At 42.8% G+C, this 16522-nt stretch overlaps 1 protein-coding gene across 1 annotated transcript; it reads left to right on the top strand.

The window, feature by feature from the left end:
• The first annotated feature begins 296 nt into the window (after window positions 1–296).
• On the top strand, window positions 297–5360 carry oser1 (oxidative stress responsive serine-rich 1). Its single transcript, XM_035389457.1, has 4 exons — window positions 297–648; window positions 1878–1987; window positions 3321–3413; window positions 3799–5360. Exons 2-4 carry the CDS (start codon window positions 1911–1913, stop codon window positions 4598–4600), a joined length of 972 nt encoding a protein of 323 aa, XP_035245348.1. The 5' UTR covers window positions 297–648; window positions 1878–1910; the 3' UTR covers window positions 4601–5360.
• The last annotated feature ends 11162 nt before the right edge of the window (window positions 5361–16522 follow it).

The raw sequence follows: 16522 nt of genomic DNA, 5'->3' as shown, positions 1-16522 counted from the left end.
CTTCAGTTACATGCAGTTATGTAATGTGCAAACAGCTGCAGCCTTGGAGTGACATAACTGATACTTGTATGCATTTATTCACGTTTTACAGTTTTCACAGCTTATGATCAAAGATAGTGGTTTATTTAATAATATGTAAGATATATATCTTATCAAAGTAATCATATTTGGTAGTGCATCATTTGCAGCAACACTTCATCTGCACAGTGATTGCCTATGAGATAGCCACGTGACCTCCCTTTGCAAAGAATCACATGACGGGACACGAGAACTTTCGGTGACGTACAGAGACCGTCAAGTGTGTTGTACGTCACGTAAACTGCGTTGTTGCAGAGTCACTGCGAGTGTTTCGAGTGTAAACAAGGGGTTGGTAAAAGAAAAGTCTAGAACTACCATCTGTATTATTATTTTCGCATAATTTATTGGTATATTTAATTTAGCAAAGAACAGATGCATTTCGTTTCAACATGGTGTGATAATAGAGAAGCACTGTGCCAAGGGAGGAAATGCAATAGTTGGTGAATAAAGCGAGGTGACCGCGCGGAGACGAATCGATTCCTCGGCCTGCAGTGTCGCAGCGAGGGGCTGAAAAGTCCCTGCATGTCCAGGCCTATCTCAGTCTGGACCGCAGGCGGAACCCCCTGAGCCGTGAGTGACCATCTTTGGTTGTAAGAAGTTACTAGCTACCGAGTCATCTTGCAGTGGTCGTCTAAATGTGGGAGCCAGCTACCGAGAGTTGTCGACAGCCGTTTCTCACCAGTATTCTGTAGTAGGCTAACTAGCTAGCATGGGTTGGCGATTTTACAGGGCTATTGCTGCAGTGTGTTTATCTCCCTTTCGTTGTTGTCAACTAGCGAGCGTTGTAGCTAACGTCAACTTGATGACCACGGACGATGTATGCTTCATTTCAGTCTTGTTTTAATAGAGCTGAATCGCATACTGTTCTGTTGGCTAGCTAACGCTTATATGTGTAGCTAGCTATCTAACTGGAAATCTGTTTTTAGCGCTAACGTTCGCTAGCCGCACTAGCTAGCTAATACTCTATAATAGCAAACTGCATAGCTAGGTAGCTAATGCTAGCAATTAATTTCGTGTGAAAAAGTGTTTACATAGGTTCTAGATTTGTAGTTAGCTAAACTACAAGGAGCTAGCCTAAATTATATTTGCAGTTGCGATATGCTTATTAGCTAGATAGTGTTATCCAGGAAACAGTTGAACAAAGTGAAACTAGCAACCGATAACTACCTGTGCAGCTCTCCGTCACATTCACATCACTTTTGAGTTTTTGTTATAATATGACGTTTATTTATAGCTTGGAAAACATTATGCGACTAACTTGCTTAATATTAAGACATTTCGATGCCTTGCAAGGTCTAACATTACTAGTTACAAGGACGCTCCGAAACCTGGGATAGCTATTCATACCTTGTTTGTAACTTTATATGACTTTATGAATTTTAACTACTTAGTTAATGATATAATGTTAGGCAAGCCAAAAAACACTATATTTATTTAGGTTTTTTGCACGCTGATTTTAGATTAGCACTTAGTTTTTCCAGTAGTAGGAATAATAATACTAATAGTAATTGACTCCATGATTGATATGTTATTATTGGCTTGTTCATAGGCCAAACACTGCAAATAAGTTAAAACGTTGTGTAGGTGTGACATCGGGTCCTAACATAGAGGTGTGTGTACTGTGGTTGCCTTTGGCCACTACAGGACGTCCAACCACATCAGAGCATTTTTATTCCAGTATGGCCACTGTGTAGAGCTTTACTGTTTGATCAAACCTATTTCTGTGTCACTGGCTTTGAAGTGAATAGACGTGTTTGAGGCAGATGTGTGGGGCTTGATCGCGTGTGGTTTCTCCGCAGCATCGTGGCTGTTTCGGGCCCATTGTCTCGACCATGGCTTCTGAGGTGAAGGACTGCGAGGAGGAGACGTTGCAGACCGCCTTCAAAAAGCTCCGGGTCGATGCGGAAAGGTTGGTACACTCCACTACCTGCGCTTCTTACAGTGGAAACATAACTGCACCCAGAAAAGGCAAAATCACTCATCAGGCCTACGGTATGGTCCAGGGCCCAAATGCTGTACCTCCTCCTCATATGAACATGCTAAATGGCAACTGTCTATAAGAAGGCTCGGTGGTGGATATTTACCAGTAAAATGCTGTAAGGTAGCACTTTTATATATTAAAACGAACTGAACATTAAACACATAAATACATTTCAGTTATCAGGCTCGACATGTTCCGTCAAGTCAGTTCAATTTTCAGGTTGTCAGTTTCAACGTTGTTGACGTTGTATTTAAGCTACGTGTAGATGGAGCCAGAAGGCAATTCTGCATAATTACTCAAGTTCTTGAGTCTTTCCTTTAGCATACATTTAATGTGTATTTGTGAATGATGTAATGTGCCCCTTGCGAGGCACTAGCTTCACAAGTCACGTTTGGTCATTATCTGTCACCTCAGCTCACCTTGTGGATTTGGTAAACACTGTCCCGCACAGGCTGATTCTAGTGTTGTATTTGTACATTATTTCTATTGCAGTACTGCTGGTACACAAGCAGCGTATCATATTTGCGAAGTACTCCGCGCGTTATTAAAAAACGGGCCTCAAATGGTCTTACATAATGCTGTACACGTAAATGGATGGTCTGAGTTTTGCCAAGTTAATGTTTAATGCTACTGCAGGCCTTGAATTTCATTATTTTTAGGGCAAGGCCACAATGGCTTCATCAAAGGAAATTTCATAGGGCACTCCTGTCGAATCAGAATGCAGTAAGGCTAAAATCTAACTTGACACGAGCACTTTAAGACCAGAAACAGCACACTGTTCATGCACTTATCGCATTTATACAGTCCAAAGTCACACCAATATGGGGCAAAAAAAAAGTATAACTGTTCATACTAAAACTGTTTGTTTATAATGAAAATGTGAAATGAAAATGTCAGTTGCCAGTAAGCGTTCAGATTATAATTTACAGGCTGCCATTTATACTGTATGATACTGTTTACGCTACACTATTTGTTTATTTGCATTTCGGTATTGTTACCCTTGTTATGACATTCTCGTGTTTGTTTAAAGGGATAGTTCTCTGGCTGTTTATTGGCTGTCTGCTGGTCATGTGTTGGGCTGACCGTCCTCTGTGTGAAAACATTGGTTGGGCACACAGGATGTGTGTAATATGCGTGCACCTGGGGTTTCTCTGTGCCGCTGGGTCGGAATATTGGCACATCCTGGGCACTGTTTGATTATGAGTGTGAGTGTCACGCGACGGTCGCTCGTGCGCTGATGTCATCTGAACCTGTTTTACAGCCCCAGGGCCGCGGCGCGGATCTGCGAGGCTCTGGCCCAGAAGACCGAGGGAGGCAAGTCCAAAGGGGCCTGTCCCAAGGAGAACTGGCACGGGTACGTTTTGGGCACGGTCCGGCGCAATTGTTGGCGCTGAGGTCTTTTTTTTTTTTCCCCTCAAATGGCAGTAGGCCGTAGAGATTGTATTGTAGTGTAGTCCATCTTATCTGAGACTGCTGGAGAAAAAGGACCACAAAGCCATGTAAATGTGATTTTGAGATAAGATTGGCTTCACGCCATTAAAGTTGGATAGAAAAAACTTGGAAGAATTTGCCAGGCGTAAAACAGTTGCATTAACACGTTCGCCACTGTGAGCAGTAGTCACAGGGAGGTTAGGTTGTCTCAAAAATAAATAACGGAACTTCCAATCTGATGCAACTGAAGGGAGAGGTAATTTTACAACTTTGACAGTGACGTCAGTGTTTTATTTTTAAAATGACAGATGTGTGCGTAAGACTTCCAGAGGAACTGTGAGGAGCCAGAGGCGGAGAAGATCAAAGTCTCCCATCCTCCACCCTCCAAAATTCACCTACTGCAGCCCCAAGATGTCCCCCCCGCCCGGCCACCTGAAGCACAAGAGCCTGGGGGAGGGCGACGCCCCCGGCGCGGGCCTGGGGGTCCCCGCCAAAAAAGAGCTGCTGTCCTCGGGCCACGCCTCGCCCGTGTTCGGGGCGCCGGGGTACGAGCCCCGCGCCCCACAGCTCCGGGGCGGGGCCGCCTCCCCCGAGGTCCTCCTCAGACCCCCGTCCGACGACGACGAGGGGGGCGGCGCGGAGAGCCCCGCGCGGGCGGGACGGGCCCCGCTCCTCCTCCTCCCCCTCCCCGAGCGGTCGGCGGCAGGGGGGGCGGAGGCGGGGGCGGGGGCGGCGGCGGGCGGAGCCCTGCACGCGGACTTCCGGTCGCTGTCACGGCTGCAGGAGAGCCGGGCGGAGGCGTGCGGGTGCGAGGTCGCCGGGGCCTCCCCGCGGTGCCGCCGCTGCGGGGGCTGGGAGGGCGTGGAGGTGTACTCCTTCACCGGCCTGCGGGACGTCATCTCCGAGTGCGAGCGCAACCTGGTCGCCCCCGGCGACCCGGCCCGGGCCTCGCCGCGCCGCCGGACTCAGGCGGGGTCGCCGCGCTCCTGCTCGGAGCAGGCCCGCGCCTACGTGGACGACATCACCATCGAGGACCTGTCGGGCTACATGGAGTACTACCTGTACATCCCCAAGAAAATGTCCCACATGGCGGAGATGATGTACACCTGAGACCGCCGTGGCCGTCGGGGAGGGGGGGGGGATAAGCGGTTAGGCATGACGTTAGTCTAGTCCACCCCCCCCCCCCGGTCCGTTCGCTCGTCTTCGCGGTGACGTGTAGTAGCGCCAAAACGCGTACGGAGGTGTACCCGCTTCTTCTTGTTTTCTGTTCCGTCTTCGTTTCCGAAAAAGAGCTCGAATGATTTATCTCTGGTTCACGCGATGAGAAGTTGCCAAAGCTCTAAAACTACTTTGCAAAAAATAAAAACAAAAAAAAAAACCACAGGTGTGATTAAACATTATGCCATGTTATCATTTCAGTTTCTTCATGGCCAAGGGTGTCTTTGGAATTTATGTTTCACTTAATACATTTTTTTTTGCTCAAAATTATGCATTAATGGTAAATTCACTTTTTTCAGTGGAACTTGTGCTTTTGGGTTTGTAGCTTTTTTTTTTTTTTTTTGAAAGATGTTTAATATCATGCTCATCATAAAAATGCAGTTGAAGAGGGCACTGCCAACACGGACGTGATATCTCCTGTGATTTAAGAGCCATCTCATCACACGAATGTTCATTAATATGTGAGGGAAATTTGATCGGGTTACAGACACAAAGAGAACCACCCGGATCCATGAAATATTCTCGTTTGCTTCCTGGGTTGTTTATGATTATTTTGGCAGGAATAGCCGGACTTGTAGAATTGGTCTGCATCTGTTGTGGGTCCATTTGACGTGAACGTGTCATCCAAATAAAGTGTTCTAAGAGGTATGAATTTGGTTCGTTTTGGTTTCGTTTATTTTTGACTGCAAAAAAAAGTAGATTTTTGTCCTAGAGCCGTAAATAATTTTAAATTTCAGTGGTCAACCTTTTTATGACGTGGAAAACCACCATATATTACACAGCTGATATGTGTCAATGTCAGAAAGATCTCACATTTTGCATTCCTTTGCATCAGTGTTTCACTTATAATTGTACAGACCTGGCAGGTTGCCAGGCCAGCAAATAATTTTCTGTGGCAACGGTAATGTACCTATTCATTCGGAAATAAATAGTCATTTGCGCTCGGGAGCCTCTGCGGGGCGCTGTTGTGATTCGTGAGTCTGCTTCTGTGTCTTTGCCTGGGAAACCTGAGGCCACGAAAGAGTACATACATAATGCTATTGCATCAACTGTAAATAATCAGCTAGCTAGCTAGTGTTGCATGGATACTGCCGCTCGGCTAGCTAGTGTTGCATGGATACTGCCTCTCGGCTAGCTAGTGTTGCATGGATACTGCCTCTCGGCTAGCTAGTGTTGCATGGATACTGCCTCTCGGCTAGCTAGTGTTGCATGGATACTGCCTCTCGGCTAGCTAGTGTTGCATGGATACTGCCTCTCGGCTAGCTAGTGAACGCTGGCTAACAGCGCTGTGATGAATCTGTTTTGCACAAAAATTCCCCGCATTCACAATCAAGCTTCAAGCTTGATTCCCCCCCTCCCCACAGGTCATCTAACTTTGTGTGTGTGTGTCCTAGCATGATTCTTCCTTATGACTACATATATTTAATAAATATGAATACATTTTTGAAATGTTAAAACTTATTTGTCTTAACCACAAACATAAACGTGATACAGTAATAATAAAAGTGTACTTTATATAATACGCATAATATAATCCTGTCGGTGGCCAAGAAAATTACAGTCCACTAAAGATACATTAATTTATTAAATCATTCATCAAGACCATTGAGGTAAACAGAGAAGACCAACGTGTGTATTTGTATGGTGGCCGGTTCTAAGTCTGGCAGCCCTACCACCAGGCCTGAAAAAAAGTTTTTTGGGGGAAAACACTGCATTTTTCATGGTTTACATTTGTCCTCTCTTCTGTAAAAGCACTCCAGTACGTACTCCAATCCATACATCATTGCTAACGGTGTGGATTTGTCTACTATGCAGTCAGTGAGAACAAGGCATCCATATGTAGCCTGATACCACTGACTGAAATGGACAATTTACGAATAGTCAGTAGTAATGTATAATGGGCAATACAGTACATTTTGCTAATAGAGCATCTCAAGTCTGGGAGATTCAAGTGAACAGGTAAAAGTCCTTCATATACTGGGAAACCAGTTTATCTCCCTTTGTTTTCTCGCATTGTACTTCAGTCCTCAGCTAGAGGTCATGATAGCCCCTTTATCAAGCCACTTCTCAAAAATTATCCTATTTCCACTGCTTCATTAAGTTGATAAAGTAATTGCCACTAATAAGCACAGATTATGAGTCACAGTTTACAAGCAACAGTATTTTCAAAGGCTGTACAGAGGCATGATAGGTTTCATCAGAAGCAGTGGGAAATGCCCACATTAAAAACGAGAGCAGTTATATAACATTTAACCTGCACTAAAAAAAGTTCAAAAAAATAAAGAACAATTCAACTAATTCATTAATCATGGTCTTCAATCAAGGCTTTAAGTAGAATCTGACATCTTAGTGCTGGGCTAAAACAAAAAACTTCAGCCACAACCAGCCCTTTTAGGATGAGATTGGACACCCCTGCTGTGTATGGATGCATTTTTCTTTTTCCAGTGATGCTCAATCCAGGAGAGCCACAGAGACTGCAGGTTTCTGTTTTTTTTTTTTCCCTTAAGATCACCAACCAGTTCTGACCCAAGAAACCAGGTGAGTTGACTGTAATCAACTGTTTTAATTAATAAATTGCTGTGCTACTCAAATTCTGAGTGACAGCAAAAGCCAGCAGACCCTGCAGCTCTCCATGACCAGGAATGAGCAGCACTGGCACAAAGACGATGCTTTTTGTTGCATTTGAACTTCCATCCATCGTCGCTGGACTCTCCCCATATTAGAACAACTAAGTGTTTTTATGAGTGACTTATTTAGAAACACAATTGTTCAATTGGACACTTGACTAGAGACCCCTGGAGGATATCCATTGAAATACAAGTTTAAATCCCTGCGGGTCACATGGTGGAGACAAACTGGTACCTAGTCTACCTAGCCTATCATTTGTAGTTTATTTTTAATTTCGCTAAATTTGGAAATTATATTCTCAGATGTATGACAATTTTGGTAAAACTAAAAGAATCATGGTCTTGCATAATATTTCAATACAGCGTCTACGAGTGTCACAATATCCTTTTAAAAGGACCAAGATCGCTTTGGTATTTAGGGTTTCCCAGATCATTTCCCAATGGAAAAAACCCACCAAAGCCTGGGTGTGTTAAAAATAAACCTGTCAATAGAGGGTGCTATCAGCATAGGTAATTCCACAGGAAATGTGACTTGTGGTAGCCTTCAAGGAAATTTAGAAAAAAATATTCCCATTTAGACTAGATACGAAAAACCGCTGAGATATACCGATGTTTATGTGATAATCAGACCCTCTGGTTTATTTGATTCTACAGCAGGATCACTGATACAGGAAAATGCATATGCCATAGACAAATTCATGTTATGTTTACCCAAGCAATTCAGTAATTCAATGCGCCCCACCCGAGAGTTGAAATTTGATCTTCAGAGTCCATAACCACTCCCTCACACTCCCATTGAGCATAAAGACATATTTACGAGATTGTCTGAAAGCCAGAATTCATAATGGTGCACAATTATAACAAAGGGAGTGAAAGATGAAGACTGTTGTTAACAATCTGTGGCCACAGTGACCTTTGAATATGTGAAAATGTTTAGTGAGTTATTAAATACTCCACGGAATTCAGTGTCTCTACAGTATGTGAAAAGTTTGTAAATACAAAACATGCCAGGGGTAGACTGCGGAAGACAAATTCAGTATGCGCAGAAACAATTTAGAAAGACATGAACACTGAAAAATTGGAACTACACCACATTATGAAATGCATATAATATTGTCCACCAGAGGCCGGCAGTGTACTCTCAGGTAGTTTTGTCCACTTAGACTTTAACTAATGTGTTTGCTGAATGGCAAGATGACACACCGCTGTTACCGAAAAACATGATCCAGAATGATTCGAAAGGGAGTGTCTTTTTGGAAGGAGGATTGTAAAGCTGTTTGGCAGAGGACACTGTCATAGTGAAAGCTGAGATTGCGCAAACCAGCTTGGCTTTTCACACAATGGAACATAAACAAAAGTAAAAATAGCTTTGTATTCGACTGTTTGTATATATTTTATCATTCTGTCTTCTTTCTTTACCACTAAGATCTTGATGAATGATTTAATAAATTAAAGTATCTTCAGTGGACTGTAATTTTCTTGGCCACAGACACAATTATATTATGCATATTGTATAAAGTACACTTCTGTATCACGTTTATGTTTGTGGTTAAGACAAATAAGTTCTAATATTTGATGAATGTATTCATTTTTATTAAATATATGTAGTCATAAGGAAGAATCATTCTAGGAAACACACACACACGCACAACACACACACACACACACACACACACATACAAGCACCCGTGCATACTGGCACGCACACACACATCAACAGTAGAGACGGAATAGGAGCATCAAGTTTGTACATGTTGAATTTGGCCTAACTTCTCCATTTGCTGGAACTGACTCAGTTTTGGAAAGTCTGTGGTTGTAGTTTCATTGTTTTCTCTGTTTTGTTTTACAGAGAAATGCTGGTGGCTGTAGGCAGGCTGTTTGTACTGTTAAATTAATCAATGGGTGTATTTGTTCGATTCTGTAGTGAAAATAAATACCTGACTATCTAAATACTGTTACAGTTCAATTACAGAATGTTATTAATTTATGTATGTGTTTATTTATTATTATTATTATTATTATTATTATTATTATTATCATGTTACTGTTATTTGACACAAATGATGAAAAATCATCAAGGAGGGCATTGGTTTAAAGGTTTTATTGTGTGTGAGACAGAGACAGAGAGTGTGTGTTTTGTGTGCGCGTGTTTGCGTGTGTGTGTTTGTGTGCGCCTGTGTGTGTGTGTGCCTGTGTGTGTATTTATATACCACACCTGTTCAATTATCAGGATCCATGTCTCATATTACTGCCATTATAGCGAGGGTGAATGCAACAGCTTAAACCTTATATTAACTTTTTTATTCTGGCTTCATTTCACTTTTAACAGGAATTGCTCATCTAATGATTTGCCATTGAAATGCCATTTTGAAATATTCCTCTCCCCATCAAAATATTTTATTCCTCTCCCGATCAAAACATTTTTTCTGGTTCGCAGTCTGTATCTGATCTTCAGTGCGTGCTGTCGGGAAGGCTATCAGCTGCGTGAAATTGAACTTTGGCTTCAATTCTTTTTCCATTGCATCACTGTTCTCGTGGTAGGGGCTGCGTCAAGTGGGACTGCCAAATTTCGAATGTTTCATAAAAATAAGACCTTATATATTTCACCAACAGAGTACGCCGCTGCAAACAGCCAATTTCAACAGCATTCTCAGACATCACGCCTTGGCTTGCGATAGCGGCGATTACATCTGTTTGCACGAAAGAAAGCAGACTGATGGTGGCACAATCTCGGCCTGTAAACCAAGGGGATTCAGAGCTATTTTCTGCTTTTCCTATCGTGACTGGGAATTTACGCTTTGTATTTCGCGGCATTTTTCGAGTGCAGGAACCCGCACAGCTCGCCCACTTAATACCATTACGAAGAGAGTTTACGGCCGTGTAGGAGTCCTGTCAGGTGGATACGCGTCACCCAGAGCGAGCGTCAGGGGTAGTCCCGGCTCCGGAACATTCCACATACCCGCTGTGCGTCACCGGAGACCGGCCGACGCAGTCTGCGTACCCCCTAACCTCCTCGCTTCTCCTGCTGGAGGACGAGCTCAGTTGATCCTTAAGCAATGCCTTTTTCAATGCGCACTTATAACTGAACAAATGCGCTTATTATTGGCCTGACCTCCGGACATGAAACCGACATTGTGATACTGCTTCTCATCATCGTGTTCTTTAATTATTAGACTTTTTTTTTGGCCAAAGATGTTTTCCCTCATGCTCCTGTCACTTAGTCTGTGTGAAAGGCCTGAAGGGAACACAAAGGGGGCTACGTTTCGGGGTTTTGTAGTCGCCGGAGAGTGGGGCTATAGTGAAACCACGGCAACGGGAAAAGGAATTCGGAGGCCATTGCCAGTCAATGATTGCGGAATGTTTGGGTGGCTGATTTACATCACAATAAAATCTAGCCCGGCATAAATGGCGACGATGGCTATAGGATTGTACAGACTGGCCTCTGTTTGGTTTCAGATGAATAAAAGTTGTGTTACTTGTGCGAGTAAAGCTTTTGTTACAATGCAGCGCTCTCAGGAGAGGACTCACACACTCTTCCTCTGAACTGTGTGTCATTCAAGGTCACAGGAGCTGCACTTCAGTCCTAGCTGAGCCCAGCACAGCATACCACAGCGCAGTGGGCTCCATCTTAGCACAGCATAGGGGAATCCTGCATAGCACAGCATAGCAGAATGTTTAGCACATACCGCACAGCATAGAGGAATCCTGCATAGCACAGCATAGCAGAATGTTTAGCACATACCGCACAGCATAGAGGAATCCTGCATAGCACAGCATAGCAGAATGTTTAGCACAGACCACACAGCAAAATTGAGCGTAGAATCCAGAACAGGACAAAATAGTGGAACCCTGCTCAGCACAACACAGCACAGCACCACACAACATAGCATAGCATAGCACAGCCAGCAAGTGGAATCCAGCACAGCATAGCAAAGCATAGCACAGTTGAATAGAGATGAATATTCACTCTCTAATAAACTACCACACAAATATGTGGAAGGGCATTAACACCTGAGATTTCTGTCAACATTCACCTTTTCACTCCGTCCAACATTTTAAAGGGCAAATACTTTATGAGTGTGTGTTCATGAATGTGTGTGTGTATGTGTACGTGTGTGTGTGTATGCTATGTGTACGTGTGTACGTGTCTGTGTGTGCGTGTCTGTGTCTGTGTGTATGTGTGTGCACGTGCGTGTCCATGTTTGTGTGTGTTTGTGTGCTTGTGTGTATATGTGTGTTTGTGTGTCCGTGTGTGTGTCTCTGTGCGAGCGTGTGTCAGAAATCTCTCTCAAAAACAGATCAGACTGGTTCCTGTAATGCGATCAGGCAGGTCTTGTTCAGACTTGCAGTCTCACCTGCACCGGCTCCCTCTCCCCTTTGTGGCTGGAATGCTGGCTCTCAGATTAAATTTGCAGCGGCGCATAGAAGGCCGGGCCAGAGAGAGGGCCCTTATTGTTCCGTCCCTCGGCGTCTCCCATTGGCCAGGCTTCCCTCTTCCTCTGGGGGCTCTGGTGGAAAGCAGTGCGTGCTGTTTCAATGACTGCACAGCGTATTCAGTTAGCATGACGGGGCTCCAAAAGACAATACCTGTTTTTAGTTGATTTTAATTAAGCTTTTACAATATTAAGATATTCTATAATGCTTTCTCTCCTCAGTCACATGTCCGTACAGTTTTGTACCTTGATAATAACATGCTCACCTCTTATGTCAAACCACAATACAGACAATGTGGTTTGGGGACTTGGTCTGAGGTTCTGCATCTGCTAAAGCCCTCGCCATCTGCTGGGAAATGGTAACCCCCCCCCCCCCCCTCCCCAATTACCCACCCCCCTTTGCTGGGAAATGCCCCCCTCCCCCCATCCCTGAGCCCCTTAAATGGGGTCAGGCTCTGCATTATTACAGAGATCTGTCTTGGCTCACTCTGCCTCGGCGACCTCTGACCTCCCCGAGCGGGGGTCACGTCCTGTTGAGGGTGGTTCTCGTCTGACTGGGCAACAGGACTGTTTGGAGCCGCGCAACTTAAATGCTTCCACATGACAGAGCCTCCATAGCTGGGTCGGTACCCTCCAGTGCGACTTCACACGATTACGCTTACTGTTGTTTTTACAGCCTTTTACAGACCTTTTTAAAGCGTATTTCTGTGACTCTTCCTGCCACCTTTCTGAAGTAACTGGAAAAAGCATTACCGTTCCCTCTGACTGGTTGTCCAGGTTTGTTTATGCATTCGTATGTCAGTGAGCATGGAGGGGCTTGTAAAGTTGTTGTGTTCTGCTGAGCTGAAATGAGTCAGTTGTTTGGTTGTGGAGAGTGATGAAAACACGCCCTTGTGATTTTGGCGGGTCTCAAATGCGTCCTTAAAATATTTTCCTATGGGATGAAAAGTATAACTGTGCCCTGGACCTATTCACAATGTTATTGGAAAGCTGGTCGACATAGTGAAAAAGATGTAACAGGAAAAAAAATTCTGCTTCACTGTTATCCAAAACTTTACGCAATGTCATTGCAAGTTATAAAATGCTAACAGTAAAAATTTGTGGCACCTGGGAGGCATCATTCCTGAAAATTTGGGAATTTTCTCATATGGGAAAGATAATGTGTGTGAAAAATTTTAAGTGCTTTCTTCCCACACAGCAATTTCAAAAATGTATAATAATGACTTTAAAATGTGAGTTAATTTTATCTGCAGTTTTCTCCCTGATCTAGAATGGCCCCACCGCAGCTGTGACCAATCCCCTTCCCTTCTCTGTGATGTCATCCATCCCGCAGTGAGGATTCACATTTGTATATGTGTATTTTCAAACATGTGAGAGTAACCAGCTGCCCCTTATAAACACTGTGACTGCAGCTATACTACACAGCCAGAAGTATTTGGACACCCTTAGTTCAAGTGAAGGCAAATCATAATGCTACAGCACGCAATGACATTCTAGACGAGTCCGTGCTTCCAAATTTGTGGCAACGGTTTGGGGAAAGCCATTTGTTTGAGCATGACAATGTCCTTGTGCACAAAGTGAGGTCCATACAAAAATGGTTCGTCAAGATCGGTGTGGAAGAACTTGACTGGCCTGCACTAAGATCTCTGATCTCCACCCCATCAAATACCTTTGGGACCATTTGGAATGCCGACTGCGATCCGAACCTAATCGTCCAACATCAGTCCCTGACCTCATTACTACTCCTGTAGCTGAATGGAAGCAATCCTCACAGCATTTAGTGGAAAGCCTTCCTAGAGGAGTTCGGCTGTTTTAACAGCAAAGGGAGGACCAACTCCGTATTTCTGCCCATGATTTTTGAATGAAATGTCGGGCTAGCAGGTGTCCAGAAACACTGCATAGACATAAGTATCTCATTAGGCTACATTTTCTGGTGCAAGCACCGGATGTTACCAACCGCTAAGTATCAACCACTTCCTAACTGAAGCCCATGTTCACAGTGAGGACGTGGAGTGACACATTGCCCTGCGGGAGGTCTGACAGTCCCAGAGTCCCGCAGGTGTCCTTGTGCAGATTCGGCCTGGGCCACAGTGTGAAGCGTGAGAACCTCAGCTCAACGGGTCACTCAGGAACTCAATTAAAACGTCATTAAAATTGAATTGGTGACAAAGGTGACATTAAAGTAACAGGGTGAAGATACTTAGCTGCTTTCTCAGCCAACAGACACGCAGCTGATTAGCTGAACTGCATGATCTCAAAAGTCAGTAATTTCTTCCTGGAGATTTTAATTGACCTGTTACAGTCTGTGCAATTAGATTCACATCAGTAGCTACACATTATAGTTAGTTAGGTAGATAATGCCAACATGACTCAAAGTCAAATGTAACTTCATATACAATAAAAGCAGACAGGGCACAGGGCAGAGACACACTGGGGTCAGTGTTTTTGAAGCATGACAGTCAGTCAGTGAGTTATCACCAACAGCTGCAAAAGATGCATAGTAGCCAATGTTAAACGTGAGAGATGCATTCTGTTTTTCAGGTAATCATTTGTTTTATTCGTATTATCAGGTATAGCAATCACCCTGGAATTGTAGCTTGTCAGATTTATTTATTTATTTATAGCTAGCTGGAGCTACAATAATCAGCTTATTCAGATAAATTCGTATGAAGAGTTAATGTGTTCAAAAACTGACCAATTCTACATGACTTTCTTCAACAGTGGATTTCTAGCTTGGCCTGGCCTAACATATATTTCAAATGCTGGTTTTTGTCATATCCTGATGAGTTCAGCCAGTTGAAAATATTTTAATTATATTTTTCACTAATTGCAGCATAATAGCCTCATTACCTTTTGCTTTTGTCATTATATTCATTCCTTTTTCAGAAACATTTTTGTTTCTGTGGCTAGGTGACCACACTTTCAGCAATTACAACCATAAAAATTTCACTCGTCAGTCTGTAATTCAATCCATTTAAAAATGTAACTTATTTCTGAAGGAATCAGTTATTGTACAGCAAGCTATTAAAATTTAAAGCATTAATTGATTGGACTGATTAAAATTCTGGCATGTGTATGTACGTTTTTTTTTTGACTAAATGTGACCCTAAGAGAGTAAATCATTCTTCGCTCTTGTCTAATTAAGTAAAAATCACAGTCAATTCTATTCAGAGGTTGTACTTATGGTAGGAATAAAAACAAGCATTCATAGTGGATCCCCAAGTTGTAGAATAATAACGTGTCACCATAGAAAATATTATTTGTGTTTCTTTTTGTGTTATTGTTGAAAGTGATGTTAGATCTAATAGGTACTATACTAATAAAAAGGAGAATGGGATCTTTTTTTTAAAAAAGATTTCAAACTTTAGTTAATATTTATGGGAGTACTCTATGCTGAATAGTTGGCAAAGACAGAAGACAGTTTATGGTTTAATGGTTTCCTGAAGAGTTTCCTCCTTTTCTCATTTCTTTCTTATTTTCTTCTTGCTCCTTTTCACCCCTTGCAGTTTATGCTTTTGATTGATTACAGTAAGACCCTGCTGGGTTTTAGATGGGTATCTATTCCTAGTTCAATCAATGTTCTGCATGCTCATCCAAATCCTGATGTCCTAGGCTGGCCAAATTGCAAAGAAAAGAAAGAAATAAAGAATATTCCACACATTTATTGAGCTACCAAAAATAGACATTTTATGAGTAGACTGGCAATGTTTTGACCCCAATAGCTTCTTGATGTTAAGATGGGTGTCTGTTCCCCTCAAGGATGTGCAAGCACTTTGAATCAGTTAGCAGTTAGACTAGTTAGTCAGATTCATAAACAATTCATGGAAGTTCATTTATCATTAAAGAGAAAGTGACTGCAAGTCAGCCATCCATGGTTTTCATTTGAGAGAACACGCTGCTATTCAGGAAGTAAAATTCCTGAGGCATTAGGCCGTGATATAGTTAGTCTTTAACCGTAAATTTCAGTGCGTCTTGTGCAATGCGTACAAAGGTAAACCTGTCGTGCAAAATGCAGAGGAGTCACACAAAACCAGGGGGGCATACGAATGTTACGAAAATATACATATATCCTTAATCAATTTCACATTTACACAGCTGTTTCACGTAGTACGAGGCCTGAGTCAGGAGCCTTATCAGGAATGTGTGGCACAGGAAGTCTGGGGGCGGGAGATCAGACGTGTTTAGTTAGCAGTACTGCGGAGAACCATATTTCCTATGAAAACGGCTGACAATGAGCAATTTTCAAAGAACTGTGAATGGTTGCAGAAAAACAACAGAAAAATGTAATTTTCTTCGTCTCTAGGCCAGCAGAAATCAGCAGAAAAGAGGAACAGGCATCAGCAGCTCACGAGAATGACGGTGGATGTGAAATGCTTTAAGCGATATTTAGGATATACTGTATAATCTATAATTTGACAAATTATAAAATTTTACAATGCCAGCCATACACAGGTTGATTTCATGTTCCAATAGCTAATGCTCATGTTCAAAAATCTGAAGATTAAAAATGACTTGATTAGCCTTCGAAGCTGCCACATTATTTTTGCAATTAAAAAATCAATTGTAAGAAGTTTCTATGCGTCAGTTGTATCTGCGGGCCAAATAAAATAACTGTTTGGAAGCAGACTAGTCGAAAGAACTGTATAAAAATAAACCATCTGCATTGTTCAGGGCTCATAAAAGCACTGCTTCCTAGTGAAGAAGAACGCGTTAAATTAAGAAAAGGGTAGAATTTTTGCGTGGAAAGGAAAATC

The sequence above is a fragment of the Anguilla anguilla genome, chromosome 13, assembly GCF_013347855.1.
Source record: "Anguilla anguilla isolate fAngAng1 chromosome 13, fAngAng1.pri, whole genome shotgun sequence".
Classification (NCBI taxonomy): Eukaryota; Metazoa; Chordata; class Actinopteri; order Anguilliformes; family Anguillidae; genus Anguilla; species Anguilla anguilla.
This window is presented reverse-complemented; position numbering and strand designations above follow the sequence as displayed.

Excerpts from the sequence above, each read along its gene's own strand:
- oser1 (XM_035389457.1), top strand. The coding sequence starts at position 1,911 with ATGGCTTCTGAGGTGAAGGACTGCGAGGAGGAGACGTTGCAGACCGCC. Across the intron at positions 1,988-3,320 it reads CTCCGGGTCGATGCGGAAAG|CCCCAGGGCCGCGGCGCGGA; the intron begins GTTGGTACACTC and ends CCTGTTTTACAG. Across the intron at positions 3,414-3,798 it reads CCCAAGGAGAACTGGCACGG|ATGTGTGCGTAAGACTTCCA; the intron begins GTACGTTTTGGG and ends TTAAAATGACAG.